At 42.7% G+C, this 24,181-nt stretch overlaps 1 protein-coding gene across 5 annotated transcripts in view; it reads left to right on the top strand.

Moving 5' to 3' along the window:
* Positions 1-24,181, top strand: part of ZNF568 (zinc finger protein 568) — an 82,225-nt gene that overhangs the window by 42,039 nt on the left and 16,005 nt on the right. The window contains exons 1-2 of one of the 5 annotated variants that reach the window (XM_054673365.2): positions 13,012-13,134; positions 15,567-15,613. In XM_054673365.2, the coding sequence (XP_054529340.1) occupies positions 15,605-15,613 (9 nt within the window). In that variant the 5' untranslated portion in view covers positions 13,012-13,134; positions 15,567-15,604. Of the gene's footprint in view, positions 1-13,011; positions 13,135-14,318; positions 14,901-15,566; positions 15,614-24,181 lie in introns of those variants that run through there. The other 4 variants (XM_003953475.6, XM_063801521.1, XM_009435433.5 and 1 more) reach the window with 4 other exon arrangements.

The following is a 24,181-nucleotide window of genomic DNA, read 5'->3' as shown; positions in this document are numbered from 1 at the left end:
GAGACAGGGTTTCTCCATGTTGGCCAGGCTGGTCTCAAACTCCTGACCTCAAGTGATCGAACCTCCTCGGCCTCCCAAAGTGCTGAGATTACAGGCGTGAGCCACCACGCCCAGCCAGGTGGAGTCTTTAGATTTTCCTAGATATAGGATTATATCATCAACAAAAAGGCACAATTTGACTTCCTCTTTTCCAATTTGGATACCTTTTATTTCTTTCTCTTGCCTGATTGGTCTGGCTAGGATTTCCATTACTATGTTGAATAGGAGTGGTGAAAGTCGGCATTGTTCCAATTCTTAGTGGAAATGCTTTCAGCTTTTCCCTATTCACTATAGTGTTAGCTGTGGGTTTGTTATATATAACCTTTATTATTCTGAGGTATGTACCTTCTGTGCCTAGCTTGTTGAAGTTTTTATTGTGAAAGCATGTTGAATTTTATCAGATGCTTTTTCTGCATCTATTGAGATGATTATATGGTTTTTGTCCTTTATTCTGATGTGATGTATCATGTTAACTGATTTGCATACATTGACCCATCTTTGCATCCCTGGTGTAAATCTCACTTGATTGTGGCGTATTATCATTTTGCTGTGCTATTGGATTTGGTTTGTTAGTGCTTTTTTGAGGATTTTTGCATCTACTTTTGTCAGATATCAGCCTTTAGTTTTCTTTTTATGTTGTGTCCTTTTCTGGTTTTGGTAATAGGATGATCCTGGCCTTGTAGAATGAGTTGGGGAGAATTCTCTCCTCTTTTATTTTTTGGAATAGTTTCAGGAGAATTGGTATTAGTTTTTCTTTGTATGGTATAATTTGGCTGTGATTCCAAGTGGCCCTGGGCTTTTCTTGGTTGGGAGACTTTTTATTACTGATTTAATCTCACTACTTAGTGGTCTGTTCAGATTTTATATTTCCTCCTCATTCAGTCTTGGTAAGTTTTATGTTTTCAGGAATATATCTGTTTTCCCTAGGTTTTCTAGTTTGTCAGTATATAGCTGCTCATAAGTCTCTGACACTCTTTTGTATTTCTGTAGTATCAGTTGTAATGTCTCCTTCTTCATTTCTAATTTTGCTTATTTGGGTATTCTCTCTTCTTGGTTAGTCTAGCTAGTGGTTTATCAATTTGGGTTATCTTTTTGAATAACCAACTTTTCATTTTGTGGATCTTTCATATTGTTTTAGTCTCCATTTCATTTAATTCTGCTCTGATCTTTATTATTTCTTTTATTTTGCTAATTTGTGGTTTGGCTTTTTCTTGTTTTCTAGTTCTTTGAGGTACATTGTTAGATTGTTAATTTGTAATTGTTCTACTTTTTTTTTTTTTTTTTTTTTTGAGACAGAGTCTCCTCACTCTGTTGCCCAGGCTAGAGTGCAATGGTGTAATCTTGGCTCACTGTAACCTCTGCCTCCCGGGTTCAAGTGGTTCTCCAGCCTCAGCCTCCCGAGTACCTGGGATTACAGGTGCTCACCACCATGCCCAGCTAATGTTTGTATTTTTAGTAGAAATGGGGTTTCACCATGTTGGCCAGGCTGGTCTCGAACTCCTGACCTCAGGTGATCCACCCGCCTCGGCCTCCCAAAGTGTTGGGATTACAGGTACGAGCCACTGTGCCCAGCTAACTTTTTTGATTGCATTCTACATTTATTGCTATAAGCTTCCCTCTTAACACTACTTTTGCCTTATTTCACAGGTTTGGGAATGTTGTGTTTTCATTTTCGGTTGTTTCAAGAAACTTTTCTTCAGCCTGGCATGGTGGCTCACCATGTAAAAATACAAAAATTAGCTGGGGTGGTGGCACTTGCCTGTAATCCCAGCTACTCGGGAGGCTGAGGCAGGAGAATCACTTGAATCTGGGAGGCGGAGGTTGCAGTAAGCCGAGATCGTGCCATTGCACTCCAGCCTGGGCAACAAGAGTGAAACTCCATCTCAAAAAAAAAAAAATTTTTTTTTCTTTCAATTTTCATTTTAGTTATGATCTTTAGTGGTTATTTGGGAATATGATATTTAATTTCCATTTATTGGTATAGTTTCCAAAGTTCCTCTTGGTGTTAATCTCTAGTTTTATTCCGTTGTGGTCTAAGATACTTGATAAGATTTCAGCTTTTAAAAATTTGTTGAGACTTGTTTTGTGGCCTACTCGATGGCCTATTATGGAGAATGTTCCATGTACTGATGAAAATAATGTATAGTCTGCATCTGTTGGGTGAAAGGTTCTGTGAATATCTGTTAGGTGTGTTTGGTCTAAAGTCCAGTTTAAATCTAATTTTTTAGAACTCTGATTTTTTAAAAACTGTCTAATGCTGAGAATGGGATGTTGAAGTCCCTCATTATTATTGTAATGCAGTCTCTCTCTTTAGATCTAGTAATATTTGCTTTATGAATCTGGGTACTTCAGTGTTGGCTGCATATATATTTAGAATTGTTATATCCACTGCTGGTTTAATCACTTTATGGTTATATAATGACCTTCTTTGTCTTTTTTTTTTTTTACTTTTTGACTTAAAATCTCTTTAATCTATTAGAAATATAGCTACTCCTGCTCACTTTTGGTTTCCATTTTCATGGAATATCTTTTTCCATCCTTTTACTTTCAGTCTATATGTGTCATTACCAGTAAGGTGAGTTTTTTATAAGTAGGATATTTGGGGATCTTTTTAAAAAAAAAATCCATTCAGCCATTCTCTATTTTTTAAGTGGGAAATTTAATCCATTTATATTCAAAGTTATTATTATTATTATGAGATGGAGTCTCACTCTGTTGCCCAGGCTGGAGTGCAATGGCACGTTCTTGGCTCACTGCAACCTCTGCCTCCTCAGTTCAAGCTATTCTGCATCAGCCTCCTGAGTAGTTGGGATTATAGGCATGCGCTGGCACGCCTGGCTATTTTTATACTTTTAGTAGAGATAGGGTTTTGCCATATTGGCCAGGCTGGTCTCGAACTCCTGACCTCAGGTGATCCTCCCACCTCAGCCTTCCAAAGTGCTGGGATTACAGGCGTGAGCCACTGACCTGGCTAAAGGTTATTATTCACATACGAAGCTTTGTCTCTATCATATTGTTAATTGGTTAGGGTGTTTTGTTTTTTTTTTTTTGAGACTTCCTGGGCTCAAGCAGTCCTCCCACCTGAGCCCCACAAGTAGCTCCCCATGCACCACCATGCCTGGGTAATGTTTTTTTTATTTTTATAGAGATGGAGTTTCACTGTGTTGCCCAGGCTAGTCTTGGACTCCTGGGCTCTAATGATCTTCCCCTCTCTGGCTCCAAAGTGCTGGGATTACAGATTTAAACCACCATGCTCAGGCTTTTTTGTTGTTTTATGTTTTTTTTTTTTTAATTTGTTTTCTTATTGTCACTGTGGCTTGGTAGATTTCTGTAGTAGTACCATGTGAGTCCTTTCTCTTTCTTCTTTATGTGTGCTTTACCAGTGAGTTTTATAGTTTACCTTATTTTCATGATGGTAAGTGTTGCAGTGTTATTATTATTATTATTATTATTATTTTTGCTTCCAGGTTTAAGACCCCCTTGAGCTTTTCTTTCTTTCTTTCTTTCTTTTTTTTTCATTTCTGAGACACAGTTTCACTCTGCCACCCAGGCTGGAATGTAGTGGTGTAATCTTGGATCACTGCAACCTCCACCTCCCAGGTTCAAGTGATTCCCGTGCCTCACTCTCCCAAGTAGCTGGGATTAGAGGCGTGCTCCACCACACGTGGCTAATTTTTGTATTTTTAGTAGAGACGGTCTTTTACCATGTTGGCCAGGCTATTCTCAAACTCCTGACCTCAAGTGATCCACCCGCTTCGACCTCCCATAGTGCTGAGATAACAGGCGTGAGCCACCACACCCAGCCTTCAGCTTTTCTTGTAAGGCCAGTCTAGTGGTAACAAATTTCCTTAGCATTTGCTTGTCTAGAAAGGACTATTTCTCCTTTGTTTATGAAGGATAATTTTGCTTGATGTAGCATTCTTGGCTAGTTTTCTTTTTTTCTTTTAGCACTTTAAATATATCATCCCATTTTCTTTTGACCTATAAGGTTTCTGCTTAGAAATCCTCTATTAGTCTTATGGGGTTTCTTTTATAGGTGACTAGATGCTTTTTTTTTCTTTTAAGGATTCACTCTTTATCTTTGTTTGACTTGAAACAATGTGAATATAATTGTGCCATGGAGAAAAACTTTTTGCATTTTATCTCCTTGCATATTGTGAGCCTTCTGTATCTGGATGTCTGAATCTCTTGTTAGGCTTTGGAAGTTTTCATCCATAATTTTATTAAATAGGTTTTCATTGCTAAATAATGGTACCACAATCACCTGTTAATGAATAGTTGTGTTGTTTCCAGTTTGGGGACTATCAAGAATAAGGCTACCATGAATATTTGTGTAAAAATTATTTGTATAGATGTATGTTTTCATTTCTCTTGGATAAATACCAAGGATTAGATTGGCTAGGTAGCATAGGAGATATGAATTTTATGAAAATTCTTAATTTCAGACCTGTCAATTCAGTCTCAGTAGCTTCATTTTTCTTAGCTTGATAAATGATGGAACTATTAACCCAGTGGCAATTTTATGTACGAACACTGATGAATGTCAGCAGCACTAGGCTTTGGGCAGAGTGCCAGAACAAATGGCAAAGCAAAGCCTCAACAGCTGCTCCTGGGGCATAATTAATGACCATGTCCTAAAGACATTTTAGTGTTAACATATAACCAGCTGCTGTTTCTCCTGTAACTAAATTTAACAACTGACAGCAACATGAACAGCGTTTTATGAAATACTCCCAATACAGTCTCTATGAAATGAATTTGGCAGAGGGCTATGCTATGACTGGTGCCCTATTTCAGAGTTGTTTTTTAACATTGGTAATATCTTTTCATGCATTAGAAAGGCCCAAGTTGGCCGGGCGCAGTGGCTCACAGCTGTAATCCCAGCACTTTGGGAGGCTGAGGCAGGCGTATCACGAGGTCAAGAGATTGAGACCATCCTAGCCAACATGGTGAAACCCCATTTCTACTAAAAATACAAAAATTAGCTGGGCATGGTGGCATGCGCCTGTAGTCCCAGCTACTCAGAAGGCTGAGGCAGAAGAATCGCTTGAACTTGGGAGGTGGAGGTTGCAGTGAGCCAAGATTGTGCCACTGCACTCCAGCCTGGCAACAAAGCGAGACTCAGTCAAAAAAAGTAAGAAAGAAAGGGTGGGGGGAGGGACGGAGGGAGGGAGGGAGGGACGGAAGGAAGGAAGGGAGGGAGGGAGGAAGGAAGGAAGGGAGGATGGATTCAAGTCACATAAACATTTGTTAGATTTGCTTCTGAACCTTTGTGAAATATTACTTTCTTGTTACATAGTGGGCAGTAACTTTGTAAGATCTCAGGAAGGAAGGAAGGAAGGATTCAAGTCACATAAACATTTGTTAGATTTGCTTATGAACGTTTGTGAAATATTACTTTCTTGTTACATAGTGGACAGTAACTTTGTAAGATCTCCTGGTGTCCAGAACTCAAGCTTGATTTCTGCTGTTTCTGAATATCTCTTAAAGAAACAAGTACTGGAGGCAGAGAATAACCCATTAAGTGTTCTCTGAACTATGAGGCATCTGAGCCTATCTGATCTTTAAGTCAAAATAATGAAGTCAGCCAGGCATAGTGGCTCATGCCTATAATCCTCGCACTTTGGGAAGCCAGGGTGGGAGATAGCTTGAGCCCAGGAGTTCGAGACCAGCCTGGGCAACATAGTGAGACCCTGTGTCTACAAAAAATTTTTAAAAAATTTGGCGGACGGTGTGACGCACACTTGTAGTCCCAGCTACTTGGGAGGCTGAGGTGGGAGGATCCTTGAGCTCAGGAGGTTGGGGCTGCAATGAGCCATGATCACCACTCCAGCCTTGGCAACAGAATGAGACCTTATCTCTTATAAATAAATAAACATAAAATAATGAAGTGAAAGTCGATACAAGAGGTGGTGCAGCTTGTAGCAGATGACAACCATGTCCCCTGAGGTGACTGATACCTCCAGTGTTAGAGGTGGAAGAGCATCACCTCTAAATAAAAATGATCTTCTGCGCTCTCCTAGTTGGGACACTGGTCTTTAGTCTTTGGGGACAAGCAAGTGCTATAAGAGGGACTTGTATCTATACAAAGACTTGTACAACTGGGCTTGAAATTTTCATTAAGCATGTAAATGTTATCCTACTTTCTTGGGAATCTTTGATTATTGCTATGGTTTGAATATTTGTCGCCTCCAAAATTCATGTTGAAATTTAGTTGCCATTATAACAGTATTAAGAGGTGGAACCTTTACAAGGTGATTAGCTCATGACAGCTCCACACTCATGGGTGGGATTCATGCTGTTATAAAAGGACAAGTTGGGCATGCTTTTATCTCTTTGCCTGTCTGCCTTCCATGTGAGGACAACCATGTGTCATAAATATGGCCAGTGAGATACAAGCAAAAATATTTGGGGGTAATGGGTATTTGAAAGCATTTTCTTCCTTAATAAAAGGGACATAATCAGCCAGCACAGTCTTTTCCCTTGATTTTTGTCAACAGCAGAGACCAGCATTGAGTCCCTGATATAGCAGCATTCCCTTTTGGAACCAGCTAGCCACCTGATAGAAGGCCGAATACACTGGGCCTGTTCTGTCATGGATGAGACAGAGATTCATTCTTATAAGCATGGACAGATATTCTGGAATAGATTTTTTTTCTTGCCCGTAATGCTGCTGCCAGCATCACAACCATGGACTTACAGAATGCTTTCATGCTTTCTCCACCATTATGGCATCCCCCCAGTTTTGTGTGTGATCAAGGACTTTTTTTTTTTTTTTTTTTTTTTAGACAGAGTCTTGATCTGTCACGCAGGCTGGAGTGCAATGGCGTGATCTCGGCTCACTGCAACCTCTGCCTCCTGGTTCAAGCGATTCTCCTGCCTCAGCCTCCCAAGTAGCTGGAATTACAGGTGCACATGGCCACACTGAGCTAATTTTTGTATTTTTAGTAGAGACAGATTTCACCATGTTGGCCAGGGTGGTCTCAAACTCCTGACCTCAGGTGATCTGCCCGCCTCAGCCTCCCAAAGTGCTGGGATTACAGGCGTGAGCCATAGCACCCAGCCTGATTACAGGATATAAGGTTAATATTTAAAAATCAGGCCACGTGTGGTGGGTCCTCAGGCGGATCACCTGAGGTCAGAAGTTCAAGACCAGCCTGGCCAACATGGTGAAAGCCTGTCTCTACTAAAAAAATATAAAAATCAGTTGGAAGTGATTGTCCATGCCTGTAATCCCAGCTACTCGGGTGGCTGAGACACAAGAATCGCTTAAACTGGGGAGGTGGAGGTTGCGGTGAGCCGAGATTGCACCATTGCATTCCAGCCTAGGCAACAGAGACTCTGTCTCAAAAAGAAAAAAAGAAATGGGGTCTTGCTTTGTTTCCCAGGCTGGTCTCCAACTCCTGGCCTCAAACAATCCTCATGCCTTAGTCTCCCAAAGTATTGGGATTACAGGCGTGAGCCATCATGCCTGGTCCATCTTCTCATTTGGATAGCTGTACCTTGCTAGGTAGAAATAGAGTTGTTTCATTGTTGTAAAGGAGCTCAAGTTTTGTATAAAAAAGTGTGTAGAAACTTAGTACCCAAAGGGTTAGACTAGGTCAGTTATCAGTGTATTGCCTCTCAGCTCCAAATTAACCTTTTCAACACCAGTCTGTGAAAGTGGACAATTTGAAGCATTTCCCCTTTACAGTGAGTGTGTTATTAAGCTTTGTCAGTAGAGGGTGTGGACATTGAAGAGGGACATTGAAGGAAGAAGGGGTCTTTCTGGCTCAGGTTGCAGCATTTTGCTTTTCCTTGCTCTTGCTTCATGGTCCATCAGTGGGAGGTGTGTATGTGAGAATATTCAGCAATGCTCTGCGCCAGCTGTGCTCCAGAGCACGCAGTCTCTTGGAGATCTTGCATATCTGGCCTGGGCCTGGCAGACTACCTTGCTGAGGCCCTTCTCACGAGAGACCGTGTGCTCCAGACCTCATGCTCACAGTGGCACCCAAACTCCTCTGCATCCTGGCCATCAGCCGTAGCTTGCTTGTGCAATGGGGAGTAATTTCCTGTAGCCGTCCTGATGTGGAAACCATGCATCTCAGGCCTAAGGCCTACAGTGCCAATCCAACTCTCTTTGAGTACCTGGCAACGTAGCAAACTTCTCCAGCATCACACTGAGCTACAACCACATCTTCAGTGAGGTTTGAAACTCACCCTTGGGAAAGACCTCCTTCCAAGTATGTTCTCTTTTGGGTACTCTCCCTCAGCTCTAAAGGGCCTTTTAGAGTCCTCCTCATGGCCCTATAGTTTCTGTCCTATCATTGCTTAATAATTCTTTATATTATAATTCTGTTTAAATTCCTTTGGCCAGGCACAGTGGCTCATGCCTGTAATCCCAACACTTTGGGAAGCTGAGGTGGGTGGATCACCTGAGGTCAGGAGTTCAAGACCAGCCTGGCCAACATGGTGAAACTCCGTCTCTACTAAAAATACAAAAGTTAGCTGGGCATGGTGGCAGGTGCCTGTAATCCCAGCTACTTGGGAGGCTGAGGCACGAGAATCACTTGAACCCGAGAGGCAGAGATTACAGTGAGCTGAGATAGCACCCCTGTACTCCAGCCTAGGCAACAGAGCAATACTCCTTCTCAAAAAAAAACAAAACAAACAAACAAAAAATTCTTTTGTGGTTTCTGTTTCCTGACTGTATCCAGACTGATACAAACTGACTATAGAAGCTGGCTGCTGATGCTTAAAAACTTCTCATCCATCCATTTCTGGCAAAAGCCCATCATCATTCACCAAGACCTTCACACTTAAGCTTTCCATGATACCCAACTGCTTAAAGTCTCATAAGGCAGGACAGTTTGCCATCAACCAAAAGCATAATGAGTTGTTTCATCACAATGGTCCTGTCTCCATGGCAGATCATAATGTCCACAATAAAGAATCTCATCTTTCTCTACAAGATAGGTGTTTTTGCCCCATTAGTGCTTGGAATAGAACACTGGGCATGAAGGAGAATCTCAACAACATGAAAATGCATATCTGTTAACAGTGGTGTTGTATTTTCTTGTGGGCTAAATTGAAAACCCAGGAACAAAATAAAAACTTGGTTGTATTTGAAATTATCCCATAAAATATCTAAGATGTCCTACAAAGCATATAACATGGATCAATTATCCAACACTGAAGAATAATATGTATATATGTGTGTCAACTGTACACCATAATATCCATACATGGTAGAAAGTCCACATATAAAATGTAATTTCATGATTCATATTTATATGAGAGAAAAATACATACAAATTTATATGAGAGTAACACATATTAATTTACATGAAAATGTAACATATACCTTATATTAAATATGCATATGGGCCAGGTGCAGTGGCTCACACCTGTAATCCCAACACTTTGGGAGGCTGAGGCAGGTAGATCACGAAGTCAGGAGATCAAGACCAGCCTGGCCAACATGGTGAAATCCCGTCTCTACTAAAAATACAAAAATTAGCCGGGCGTGGTGGCGGGTGCCTGGAGTCCCAGCTTGGACCCAGGAGGCAGAGGTTGCAGTGACCCGAGATTGCACCACTGCACTCCAGCCTGGCAACAGAGCAAGACTCTGTCTCAAAAAAAAAAAAAAAAAAAAAAAAAACTATATATATATATATATATATATATATATATATATATGCATATGATTGTTAAAAAAGAGGAGATTCATATGGTCTGAAGTTATCATCCCTCAGGTTACTTACCAATTAAAAAGGGGAAAAATAACTACAATGGAGACATGTGGCCATTACCATCTTAGCCAAGTGATCAAATTGGCTCACTGCCTCAAAAAAAAAAAAACATGTTTAGTACTGAAGTATAATGATTCTTGAATTTATTTTCAAATGGTAGAGAGAGAATCAAAAGTGGCAAATTGTTAAATTGTTGACAATTTGTGAATCTAAGGGACAAGCATGAATGAGTTCTTTTTTTTTTTCTTTTCAGAGTCTTGCTCTGTCCCCCAGGCAAGAGTACAGTGGCACGATCTTGGCTCACTGCAACCTCCGCCTCCTAGGTTCAAGTGATTCTCCTGCCTCAGCCTCCTGAGTAGGTGGGATTACAGGCACGTGCCACCATGCCCGTCTAATTTTTTGTATTTTTAGTAGAAACGGGGTTTCACGGTATTAGCCAAGATGGTCTCAATCTCCTGACCTCCTGATCCAGCCACCTCAGCCTCCCAAAGTGCTGGGATTACAGGTGTGAGCCACCACACCCAGCCCCAATACAAGTTCTTTGTAGTATTCTTTCAATGCTTCTGGAGATTTGAAACTTTCCAAAATAAACAACTGAAGTAAATGTGCCTAGGAAGTGGGAAGGCATTGAGCTTATTGGGGACGTACCCAAAGACCCTACTGGAACAGAACTAAAGAACCAGTTCTCTGATTCGTTACCATAAGAGAGGAAGTTTCAGGAGAAGGAATGCAAAAGTTCTATATCCTAATTGAAAGAGAGCGAAAGAAAATATCTCAAGCAAGGAAGGACAGGCTTATCAAGGATATAGTTTTTTGATGAATGACAGGTCATCCCAACCTCTTCCTGCTGAGGGAAGATTTCTTCATCCAGATACTGAGGTCAGAAGTGTGAAATGAGTCCTGTGGGCTAAAATCCAGGTGTCATAAAACCGTGTTCTTTCTCTAGGTTCTAGGGGAGAATCTATTTCCTTGTCTTTTCCAGCTTCTAGAAGCTGCCTGCGTTCTTTTGCTTATGGCACTTTCCTCCGTCTTCAAAGCACATCCCCCCTTTCGTTGTCATGCTTTCCTCTCTGACTCTGACCCTCCTGCCTTCCTCTTTTAAGGACCCTTGTTGGGCCTACTCAGTAATCCAGCATAATCTTCCCATCTCAAGATTTTTTTTTTTTTTTTGAGATCAAGTCTCACTCTGCCGCCCAGGCTGGAATGCAGTGGCGAGATCTTGGCTCACTGCAACCTCTGCCTCCCAAGTACCTAGGACTATAGGCATGCACCATCATGCCTGGCTAATTTTTGTATTTTTAGTAGAGACTGGGTTTCACCACGTTGTCCAGGCTGATCTCAAACTCCTTACCTCAAGTGATCCGCCCACCTCGGCCTCCCAAAGTGCTGGATTACAAGCATGAGCCACGATGCCTGGCCTCCATCTCAAGATTATTAGTTGAAGCATATCTGCTGCAGAGCCTCTTTTGCCATGTAAGATATATTCACAGGTTCTGGGGGTTAGGATTTGAACGTCTTGGGGCATTATTCTACCACTTTGTCTTATTGGCATAATTTATGAATTTCTTTTTTCCCAATCCTTTGACATAACTATATAAATTTTATACATTATTGAAATCAGCCTTTTATTTGGAACTTTTGCATCTATAACCACAAATGAAATTAATACTTTTCTTTTGGCCTGTCTTTATTGAATTTCTTTTCTTTTCTTTTCTTTTTTTTGGAGACAGTCTCGCTCTGTCGCCCAGGCTGGAGTACAGTGCCCCAATCTTGGCTCACTGCAACCTCTGCCTCCGGGTACAAGTGATCCTCCAGCCTCAGCCTCCCCAGTAGCTGGAAGTACAGGTGTGCGCCACCACATCCGGCTAATCTTTGTAGAAAGGGGGTTTTGCCATGTTGCCGAGGCTGGTCTCAAACTCCTAGCCTCAAAGTGATGCTCCTGCCTCAGCCTCCCAAACTGCTGAGATTACAGGTATGAGCCACCATGCCCGGCCATGTCTTTAATAAATTTTATGCCACTTAGACAAAAATTCATTGGAGAGCATATATAAGTTGGATATAAATACATTGAATAATCATTATTAGTTCAAAAATTAGCTAAAATTCAGCTATAACCATCTGGGTATGGTACCTTTTTAATTGTACATACTTTAAAATATCTTAAATAAAATAAAGCATTTCATTATGGTTATTATTCTGTTCACATTTTCTACTTCTTAGTAGAAATCAGTGATTTAAATTTCATTAGAAAATCTACAGTTTCCTCTACCATGGTTATAGAGTTGTACATAACAGCCTCAAAATTCTTTTAAACCCAGGCCCGGGCACGGTGGCTCACTCCTGTAATCCCAGCACTTTGGGAGGCTGAGGTGGGCGGATCACCTGAGGTCAAGAGTTTGAAACCAGCCTGGCCAGCGTGATGAAACCTCGTCTCTACTAAAAATACAAAGAATACAGGCGGGCACCTGTAATCCCAGTTACTTGGGAGGCTGAGGCAGGAGAATCACTTGAACCCGGGAGGCAGAGGTTGCAGTGAGCTGAGACGGCATCACTGCACTCCAGCCTGGGCAACAAGAGCAAAACTCCATCTCAAGAAAAAAAAAAAAACTCTTAAACTCTTTATGTTTTTCTTTTCGCATTTCTAATGTTTTTGCTTTATTTTGCTCTTGTTTATCAGTCTTGTGTTTCATTTATCTTTTAGTACTAAACTGTGGATTTTTAAATTTTGGTCCAGTAGTTTGTTTTCTAGTTTGTAAACTAGAAATACTTAAGAATTTTTTTAAATGAAATGTTATAAGTAATGTTTCACAAGAAAGAAACGATAATGGCCAAAAATATAAGGGACTACTTTTTAACTGAAAAGAAAAAAAGTCACAATTACACATCCTAGAAGTTAACTGCTGTTAACAATTAACTTTAAAGATATTATTGCCCAAGTGCCTATGTTTCTGCTATTTATAACTTTGTTTTTTTTCTTTTTGAGACGCAGTCTCGCTCTATCGCCAGGCTGGAATGCACCTCCTTAGTAGCTGGGACTACAGGTGCACACCACCACGCCGGGCTAATTTTTGTATTTTTAGGAGAGACGAGGTTTCACCATGTTGGCCAGGATGGTCTCGGTCTCCTGACCTTGTGATCTGCCTGCCTCGGCCTCCCAAAGTGCTAGGATTACAGGCGCGAGCCACTGCGCCCGACCTATTTATAACTTTTTTTTTTTTTTTTTTTTTGAGATGAAGTCTCGCTGTCACCAGGCTGGAGTGCAGTGGTACAGTCTCGGCTCACTGCAACCTCCGCCTCCCAGATTCAAGGTATTCTCTTAGCCTCCTGAGTAGCTGGGACTACAGGTGCGCACCACCACACCCAGGTAAATTTTGTATTTTTAGTAGAGACAGGGTTTCACCATGTTGGCCAGGATGGTCTTGATCTCTTGACCTCGTGATCCGCCCGCCTTGGCCTCCCAAAGTGCTGGGATTACAGGCGTGAGCCACCGCGCCCAGCCTATAACATTTTTAAATACAGTATTTATTTTAAAAAATTGGTTTATTTTAGTAGCACTTTTATTTTAGTAACACAAAAGTGCTTTTATTTTAGTAGCACTTTTATTTTAGTAACACAAAAGTGCTGCTAAAATTGGTTTATTTTAGTAGCACTTTTCCAGGTCCTAAAGTATTTCTCGAACATACTTCTGTCATTAAATATCCTTCTGCAACTTAATCCTCAAATAATGACGTTGCAGCCCACTATATTGGTTTTCCGTTATTTCCGCTGCAGACCCAACTATCCCTCATCCTTCTCCAGTCCCTTCGGCATCCTGAGCCTGTGACTGCGCCCCTTCAGTCTCTCCTAGGCCACATCCCCAAACCTCTAGGACAGGTCGTTTCCCAGACACCCTCCAGGCCAGCCTGTGGCCCGGCCCGAGCAGAAATTAGTGACTTAAATGTTGAGATGCCAGAAGACCTGGACTGGGGCATGAATTCCCAGCCCAAACTTAGCCACCCGGCTTTATCGGGATTGTGGCCCAGGTCAGTGAAGCCCCAGGTCCGGGCCGACTCCTAATTCGTGGCGTGGCCGGCAGTCGCCCTCTCCTGATCCACCCCAGAGCGCGGCTCCCTGTGGAGGGTACCCTGGGTGGTCCGCTCCCTGGCTTTTTACTGCACTTGTGAGAGGCCTTTGGGCACACACACAAACCCCACTCCCTGACCCTCCGTTTGGGGCGAGGGCGGCTGCAGCCGGGTTAACTTCGCGGACTCTGGAAGCCCTGGCGGCGGGCCCGGCCGCCCCTTCCCGGGTTTGCGGCTACATTTTTCTGAAGCCTCCACGGCCCCACAGCCTTTTTCTAGCCGTCAGCGGCCAACTATTGCTGCCTGGGCCTGTGTGTTTGCCCAGTTCCTGGGAGGGTGCTCGGGTGCAGCTGGGCAGTCTGGCCTCGGCTTCACTGGAGGCGGGGAACTGGACATGACTGTGAGCGCCAGTGACCGTGGTGCGGTCCAGGCCCCGGGTGGCGCACCCACCTCTGGACTACATTTCCCAGGGGGCCCCGCGGCCAACCTTTTCCGGCCGAAGAAGGCTAGTCACCTTTCCTTGGCGGGTGTTGGAAAGCAAAGGGCTGGAACGTCCCAGGCTGCGGAGCTCGCTGGGTTGGGATGGACTCGTTCAGACCTGAGTGCTAGGACGCCGAAGGGGGCGGTGAGGCGTCCCGGCGAGGAGCTGGGGTCGTCTGGAGTTTAAAAGACAGGTGGCTCTCGGAGATGTGCGGGCTGCATGCCCACGCTTCACCGCTAAGGGAGGTCAGGGCTGTGCGATGGGGAAGGAAGAGAGTGTCGGGGCGGTGCAGTCGGGATGGGAGAAGAGTGTCAGGGCCACTGGCCCCCAGCTCGGCAGAGGGCAGTGTCGGGCCGCGCGCAGGCAGGGAGTGGGTGTGGTGTGAGGCTGGCGCTGGAGCGGTCTGGGAATGTTAGGAGGTCTAGGGTATCGCGGCCCTGCGTCCTCTTGTCTGGACTAAAAGTCCGGGCAGTTCTCCCCGGACCTGGATTGTGCGCCCAGCGACAGGTGCTTGGCGATCTGTGCCCGCTGTGCCTGCGGGGCTGTGGTGGGAGTCCTGTCTGCACGGGATTCTGTGTGGCTGTGCATGTAAGTGTGAGCGTGTGCCGGGTCGTCGACCCCATCTTTGGGAGGCCTGAGAGGGGGCGGGACACCTTCGCTGTACATTCTGGGGATACGCTGGGCGGGGTCTGCCCTGTGGATGGGTCCTGGCCGTCTACGCAAACCCCAACTGAGACTAGTCAGTAGGTAGTGAATCTCTGTGAATGGCCTTCCCTCCACCGGGTCTATCTCTGGTGTGTGTTGAGGGTGGAAATGGTTCTAGAGTTTGGGGCTGGGAAGTCCCTGCTATATCCACTTCTCTGTTCTTTCACCCAGTAGCCACCAGGGATCTAGACCCATAAAGGTGCCCCCAGCCTAAAGGACAGCAGTTTGAGACCCTGACAGGTGGGTCCATTTAAGCTGTGTCTTGGCGCCACAGACTTTTGGGCTCAGTGTAAGACGCTAGGCCTGAAAGTTTCCCAAGTTAGGCTGTTATGGAGGAAGAGGGCTACGGTCTGGGGGGCTCTCCCAGGACTTCTCTCTGGGCTCCTAAGGTCACCTGCATTTCTTTGTGAGGATGACAGAGAGCGGTGGCGTTGCAGCTTCTTTGGTCTCCCTTTCAGTGCCTGGGGTGGGGCAGGAGTTTGGCCTCCCAAGGGGTTCAGGGAGGGATTCAGGATGGCTTCTTAACGTTTTTCCACATCTTTCTTTAAGAACCCAGAAGAGGAGAGAACTGCTGTGCGTCTGAAGTGATGGCGGAGGTAAGTTGCATTTGACATTTTCTTGGAAAGGACTTACTGGTTTTCAGGACAGTGACCTATTTCAGAAATTTATCTAAAATATTTACATTCATGATTTGGACAAAGGGGAAGAGGGGAGGAAACTGCATTTATGTAGCATTTTCCTAAAGCAGCCCAGGGCTGTCTATTTTGCAGACATTGTCTCATCTGATCTAGAATTTCCACTTCCCTGGATTTTATTCATGCTCACAACAGTGTTGACAGAGAACATGCCTCAGTGATTTGGCAGGGAAATTGAACAACAGAATTAGCTTTTTCAGTCTCACTGATTTCTGCATTGTCCCCTCCATGATCATATGCAATAGCCTTTTTGCTTATCAATTTTTTTTTTTTTGAGACAGAGTCTCGTTCTGTTGCCCAGGCTGGAGTGCAGTGGTGTGATCTCGGCTCACTGCAACCTCCGCCTCCTCGGTTCTAGTGATTCTTCTGCCTCAGCCTCCTGAGTAGCCGGGATTACAGGCACACACCACCACGCCCAGCTAATTTTTGTATTTTTAGTAGAGACGGGGTTTCGCCATCTTGCCCAGGCTGATCTCGAACTCCTTAACTCAGGCAATCCGCCTGCCTCGGCCTCCCAAAGTGCTGGGATTACAGGCGAGAGCCATCTTGCACGGCCCGCTTATCAATTTCTTTCTTTCTTTCTTTCTTTCTTTTTTTTTTTTTTTGTTTTGAGACCGAGTCTCCTCTGTTGCCCAGGCTGGAGTGCAATGGCACAATCTCGGCTCACTGCAACCTCCGCCTCCCAGGTTCAAGCGATTCTACTGCCTCAGCCTCCCGAGTAGCCGGGATTACAGGCACGTGCCACCACGCCCGGCTAATTTTTTGTATTTTTAGTAGAGATGGGGTTTCACTGTGTTGGCCAGGATGGTCTCGATCTCCTGACTTCGTGATCCGCCCGCCTAGGCCTCCCAATGGAGCCTTGCTCTGTCGCCAGTTAGGAGTGCAGTGGTGTTATCTCAGCTCACTGCAACCTCCGCCTCCCAGGTTCAAGCGATTCTCCTGCCTCAGCCTTGCGAGTAGCTGGGACTACAGGCGCATGCCACCACGCCCAGCTAATTTTTCTATTTTTAGTAGAGACAGGGTTTCACCATGTTGGCCAGGATAGTCGCAGTCTCTTGACTTTGTGATCTGCCTGCCTTGGCCTCCCAAAGTGCTGGCAGCAGGCGTGAGCCACCACGCCAAGACTTTTTTTTTTTTTTTTTTTTTTTTTTTTGAGACAGAGTCTTGCTCTGTCACTCAGGCTGGAGTGCAGTGGTGTGATCTGAGCTCGCTGCAACCTCTGCCTCCCTGGTTCAAGCAATTCTTCTGCCTCAACCTCCTGAGTAGCTGGGATTACAGGCGTGCGCCACCATGCCCAGCTAGTTTTTGTGTTTTTAGTAGAGATGGGGTTTCACCATGTTGGTCAGGCGGGTCTCCTACTCCTGACCTTGTGATCTCCCTGCCTCGGCCTCCCAAAGTGCTGGAATTACAGGCGTAAGCCACCACGCCCGGCCTCAATTTCTTATAGCCTGGAATGCCTACCTGTCCACTTTATCTCCGGATAGTTTTTCAAGATAGAAATAACCTGAATGCCCTCTTATGATTAAAGTGATATACAATTTTTGCAAAAGTTTCAAAATTTGAGGGAGTCACAAAGAAAGTTTAAGTCACCCCATCCGTGGTCCCACTATCCAGATCGTCACTATTAATGTTTTCAGATTATTTTGTCTGCTTATATGTGTAGTCATGTGATTTTTTTTTTTTCAGAGTGGGTTCATACTACTAACAGAAGTAGCTAACTTATTGAGCATGCACTTTGAGCCACTTATAGTTGGACTTTCTTTACAGATGTGATCTTGTTTAATCCACATAACAACCCTATTAGACAGGTATGACTATATTTCATTAATTCTCTGATGTACTTTTTCTCACATTTTAATCTCTCTGAAATCAAAATGGGGTTTACAAAAATTCTTGGCAAGTCATAGTTTCATTGATGGCATTTTTTTTTCTTTCCTAGTATATAAAGTTATAAGGGCCTTATTATCAGTGACATCTCAGACTCAATGAAATAGAGTATTATTCTAAGTTGACAACTGAGGAAATCAAGTCACTCGCCTCAAAGTTACGCAGTTAAAAATGGTAGAGCTGTCCGGGTGCCGTGGCTCATGCCTGTAATCCCAGCACTTTGGGAGGCCGAGGCGGGCGGATCACCTGAGGTCGGGAGTTCAAGACCAGCCTGACCAACATAGAGAAACCCCATCTCTACTAAAAATACAAAATTAGCCAGATGTGGTGGCGCATGCCTGTAATCCCAGCTACTCGGGAGGCTGAGGCAGGAGAATCGGCTGAACCTGGGAGGTAGAGGTTGTGGTGAGCCAAGATTGCGCCATTGCGCTCCAGCCTGGGCAACAAGAGCAAAACTCCGTCTAAGAAAAAAAAAAAAGGGTAGAGCTGGGGTTTCTAAATCACCTACTGACTTCCTTTGCCCACTTGTCAAAGAATGCTATTTTTTTATTTATTTTAAACAACATTTCATATGTTCAGCATATTTTCTCTTTGTCATTTATACGTTGTTTTAGAAATATTTTTTCACAGTTAATCTATTTTGTGTGCTTTTAGATTCATTTAGTTTTCATAAATGTATTCAGATAAATCAACTATTTTCTTAAAATTTTTCCCTTTTTGCTGTGCCAGATGGTCTTTCTTACGACAAAAATAGAATAGTTACTTTTATATTTTCCTAAAATACTTTCTGTCTTTTATCCAAACAATCTAGTCTTTAAGGTGTCTCCTGTGATATCTCACCAGAGAATGTTGGCTATAAAATTCCAAATTTGGAGTGTTTATTTAGATTTTTTATGCAACTTTGGAGTAATATATTTTAAAGAGTGGCATGGTATTTGTAGGATGTGAAATTTAAGGTTTTTTTGTTTGTTTTGTTTTGTTTTTTGTCCTGGATATGTCTGGATGTAGCACTTACTTCATTAATTCTGGCCAGTCCTCAAGAATTACTTTCATTCTAAGACTAAAGAAACATATTTTCTATTCTGAATTAATCAGTTTCTTTCTCTTTGACTTTTCTTCAGAATTCTGTAAGAATTTGTTGAATTTCTCTTCCCATTACTGTAGAGGCCAAAACCTTCCTAAGATTATCAGAAGATCACCACACCCTCCCCGTCCATTCCCTGCACACTGGTGGGGAGGAAGCTTCAGTTCCCCTTGCACTTCAACCCTTCATTGTCTATTTCTCCCTGTATCTTCTGTCCTGAAAATATTAATTGCCCTTTGTCCCTGCTAATGGGAGGCTGTGCATTGTGATGAAAGGGTAGAATCTTAGCCCATTTCTGCCATTTGCTAGCTCTGTGACCATGGGCTTCCTCATAATTTCAGTTTGGGGAATGTGATGATAATGGAAATTCACCTGCACTTACACTGGCAACCTGGGGTCCCCCAGCTCCTACCTTCTGGTCTCCCCAGCATCCAGTGAAGTGCCCAATTTCATTGCTTCTTTTCTTTTCCTGTTCTGTGAGCTTATGCCCTAGGGCCTCACTCCACTGTCTTTTGCCTTGTGGGAGTAGATACTACATTGAACTGATTGGGCTCCCTGGCTCCACTTTTACTCTTTGCCAATAAGATAATCCAGTAATGTCACCTTTTGAATTTTGTTCAGTGAATCCCTGGTACTTTCAGGATAAATCTCCAACTCTTTCACGTTCATTGCATATTTACTAAAAAGCATATTCTGTATTTAGCAGAGCACAAAGCCTAATGTTAGAGTAAAGTGGTGAGCAAAGATGATGTGTTTAGTCCCGGCAGGTATAACCTGTCATTCAAAACATTTCCTGTCCTGATTCCTGTGGAGTTCTCCAACATCACTTCTCTCTACTCCTCCCTCAGAACCCCTCATCAGCTATCCCAGTTAACTTTCTGCTCCTCAGAAACACAGGGTGCAATTGGTCTCCCTTCTTACCTCCATCTTCTGCTCTCTCTACTTGGAGTGCTGTTCAGTGTGTTTTCTGCTTGTTGGAATTCTGTTCCTTTTCTAAGTCCCAGTTAATCTTCCACACGTTACGTGAAACTTTCCCCACACCCCTCAACCTGAGTAGGTCACTATTTTCTTATTTCCTATAGCAAGATTCTTCTTTTAATGGGAGGCAACGTATCCTGCTTAAAAACCCCTCAGTTAATTATTTCATCTGTGAGAACAAGTTTAAATGTCTCAGGATTGATCCTTCTTTTCAGCCTCGTCTCTCTGCTCTCTCTCTGACTTTACACTAGTCGTGTTAAACTACTAGCAGTTCCCAGATTGCACAGTCTATCTCATGCCTCCATTGTGCAAGAAACACAAGAAGGGCATTTATCCCTCACCACCCCTTTCTCTGGGTTCTACTGAACCTAGTCAAGAACAGCATCTATGAAACCTGTGTCAGTCTCATGGTTGCGCTTGGTCTCAATTGCTGTATCTCTTATAGTCGTTTTCATACTATATTGTAACTATCTTTTTTTTTTTTTTTGAGATGGAGTTTTGCTCTTGTTGCCCAGGCTGGAGTGCAATGGCGCGATCTCAGCTCACCGCAACCTCTGCCTCCCGAGTTGAAGTGATTCTCCTGCCTCAGCCTCCCGAGTAGCTGGGATTACAGGCATGTGTCACCACGCCCAGCTAATTTAGTATTTTTTATAGAGACGAGGTTTCTCCATGTTGGTCAGGCTGGTCTCAAACTCCCGACCTCAGGTGATCTGCCTGCCTTGGCCTCCCAAAGTGCTGGGATTACAGGTGTGAACCACCGCACCTGGCCTTTAACTGTCTTTTTAAAACTGCTTTTTATTAAATATTGAATAGTAGAACATGTGTAATATATTAAGGGGGACTGAACACCCATGTTAAGAGGTAGAATGCTAATGTTAGAAATCCCATGTGTGCTTTGATCTTCCCAATCTAAATCCCCTTCTTTAGCTGTCAGAGGTATCTGTTATTCCGAATCTTGTGTTTTGCATTTCCTTGTTTTTCTTTACAGTCTTAACCATATGTGTTTATTTTCCTGTTCTAATTTGATGTCAAGAAATCATACTGTTTGGATTTTTCTGCAACTCTATTACTTGTCCTCCAATGAGTGTTCAAGAGATCCATTCACATTGCAAACTTATCCTACTGTATAGCCATCCATTGTAAGAATACATTTTTTCATTTATATTGTGTACATTACTCCAGTGAACATTCTTGAACTCCTCTTTTTGTATCCTGTGCAAGAATTTCTGTATGTAACTAAAAAAGGAATTGCTAGCTCATAGGTTATATGCATTTTCAGCCTTACTCAACATTGCCCAGTTGTTTTCTAAAGTGTTTATTATACTCATTTACTATTCCTTTTACTTCGTATCCTCACCAACACTTGGTATTATTAAACTTTTAAATTTTTACGCACTTGGGTATGAGTTGATATGTATTATTTTGATTTCAAATTTGTGTATTTTGGTACTAAATGAGGTTGAGCCCCCCACCCCCGCAACTTTCATGCTCGTTGGCATTCATGTTTTCTCTTTTCTGAAGTACAATTTTATGTCATTTCTAATTTTTCTATTGATTTTTATATTTCCAGAGTTTTTGTTCCTTTTAATGCTTTGTATGCATTTCTTAAATATTGTGGATTGTCGTCCTTGCCGGTTATATGTGCTGTGCATGGTTTCTTACTTTAACCTTTAAATGATGGTAGATATTCTCAATTTTAATGCCTTCAAATTTAATGCTGTTTTCTTTAATTTATTTACATCTTGTGTATGAAATCTCTCCTCTCCTAAGAGTAAAGATATTATCCCTATTTTCTATAAATGATATTATTTTGCCTTTAATGTTTAAGTCTTCAATTCACTTGGAATTAATTGTAGGGTGTGGTATTTCCATTTGGATAATATCTGAAACATCATTTATTGAAAAGGCCATTGTAAAGGATTAGGCAAACTGCAAGGTCTGAGGAAACAGTCCCTACAAGATGCCGTCACTCAGACACCAGCTACAACTTAAGAGGTTCCCATGACCACTCTCACTTCAGACCAGCTAGCTACAAATTCAGGTGTTTCCACCACCACCACCCTTAGGTATAATAATTCAGTAGAAAGCCTCACAGAACTCAATGAAAGCTGTTATATTCACAGTCATATTTATAACAGGGAAAGGATACATTGGGTTGTATTACCCTCCCAGTATTGATGTTTGGCAGTACACCCAGAGTATTGTCAACCAGAGAAGCTCACTCAAGCTTCAGTGCCCAGTTTTTACTGAAGCTTCATTACATAGGCATCGTTGATTGAATCATTTTCCATGTGCACGAACTCAGTTTCCAGCATCTGTCCTCCCTCCTTGCCTGAAAGTCAAGCTGATACCACACGGCTCAAAGTCCCAAGACCGATTACATGGTAGAAGTAGGTGTGGCCAGCCCCAAGCCCTAGTCATCTCATGAGCATAAACTAACAGACGTGGTCTTAGGGGCTCACCATAAATAACAAAGACATTCCTATCACTCAGGAAATTCAAAATGTTTAGAGGTTGCTTCCCAAGAGCTGGGACAAAGGCCAGACCTCTTTTTGGAGGCCACATTCCTTACTACACAGTCCTCCTTTCTATGTACTTCAGTGGCAGTTCTGTCATAAATTAAGTTTCCCTATGTATATGTTTGTCTATTCTGGGCTCTCCTTTCTAATCTGTCTGTCCGTTTGTCTATTTAAACCGTACTGCCTAAAGACTGCTTTCTAGTAATGTCTGATATTTGGTAAGTCACATGCCTCTACCATGGTCCTGTTCTCTAGAAAGGTCTTAGCTGTTCCTAGGCTTTGGCTTCATACACATTTTAGAATTGGCTTATCAATTTCTGTAGAAATCCAGTTGGGATAATGATTTATAATGCATTAAACCTTTGATCAATTTGGGGAAAGTTGACATTTTTACGGTATTGAGTCTTCCTCTGCCTCTAAATAACTCTGCTTACTTGAGTCTTGTGGAATGGTTTTCAATAAATATTTTATAATTAGAGTCTTACACATCTTTTGTTAATTTTATTTCCAGGTATTTTTATATTTTGTGTTTTTCTTAGATGACATTAACTTTAGAGTATAGACTGGGTGCTGTGACTCACGCCTGTAACCTCAACGCTTAAGGAGACTGAGGCAGGCGAATCACTTAAGCCCAGCAGTTTGAGACCAGCCTGGGCAACATAGTGAGACCCCATCTCTACTATAAATAAAAAATTAGCCAGGCATGATGGTGCATGCCTGTAGTCCCAGCAACTTGGTAGGCTGAAGTAGGAGAATCACTCAAGCCCAGGAGGATGAGGCTGCGGTGAGCTATGATTATGCCACTACACTCCAGCCTGGGTGACAGAGCAAGACCCAGTCTCAAAAAAAAAAGTAAATAAAATAAAATATAATTTTCTCATTGTTTCTGGTATATAGACTTGCCATTGATTTTTTTTTCTTAAAACTCCTATGACAGATTATTGCAGTTGATTTTGAGATATTGATTTTATACCCCCCCACCTTGCTTAACTCTTATTTATTCTGACGTCTTGTAGATTCTTTTGGATGTGGGGTCATCCAACTTGATCATATCATTGATGAATAAAGATACTTTTTAGTTGTAAATAATTGTCTTTGTCTGTTAGTATGGATTTCTTTTCTTCTTTTTTAACCTTTATTTTAATTCTTATCTTGCTGCACTGGCTCCACCTCCCAGAACAGTTTTGAATGGTGAATATGGGCACCCTGTCTTATTCACAGTTTTAGATACTTCACTTTTACTTATGTTTGCACTTGTTTTTTTTGTAGGTGTCCTTTATCAGGTTAGGGACGTTGCTTTTTATTGCTAATTCGCTCTTGAGTTTTTATCATGAAGGAATATTGCATTTTTAAAATGCCTTTTCTGCATCCATTGAATTGATTGGTCGGGTGTGGTGGCTCATGCCTGTAATCCCAGCGCTTTGGGAGGCTTAGTCGAGCAGATCACCTGAGATCAGGAGTTCGAGACCAGCCTGGCCAACATGGTGAAACCCCATCTCTACTAAGAATACAACAACAAAAAATTAGCCGGGCGAGGTGGCGGGTGCCTGTAATCCTAGCTATTTGGAAGGCTGAGGCAGGAGAATCGCTTGAACCTGGGAGGCCGAGGTTTCAGTGAGCCAGGATCGCGCCATTGCACTCCAGCCTGGGTGACAAGAGCAAAATTCCATCTCAAAAAGAAAAAGAAAAGAAAAGAAATGATCCTAAGTGTTTTCTCTTTAATCTGTTAACGTGCCTAATAATTTTAATTTATTTCCAGTATCATGTACACCTTTATTGGGAAAAACCTAACTTAGCCATGATGTGTGATGAATTTTTACATATTACTGGATTCAGTTTGCTAATAACTTGCTTAGAATTTTAAATCTGTGGCATGTGTAAGACTGGCCAGTAATTTCAATTCTTCATAATGTCTTTATACAAGTTACTCTATCCCAGGAGAACTGTGGCCTTGGCCTGTGAACCAAGATTGTTTTCTACATTTTTAAATGGTTGGGGGAA

Source organism: Pan troglodytes, chromosome 20 (genome assembly GCF_028858775.2).
Source record: "Pan troglodytes isolate AG18354 chromosome 20, NHGRI_mPanTro3-v2.0_pri, whole genome shotgun sequence".
NCBI classification, from domain to species: domain Eukaryota; kingdom Metazoa; phylum Chordata; class Mammalia; order Primates; family Hominidae; genus Pan; species Pan troglodytes.
Note: the sequence above shows the minus strand (reverse complement) of the source record. Positions and strands in the feature narration are given on the sequence as shown.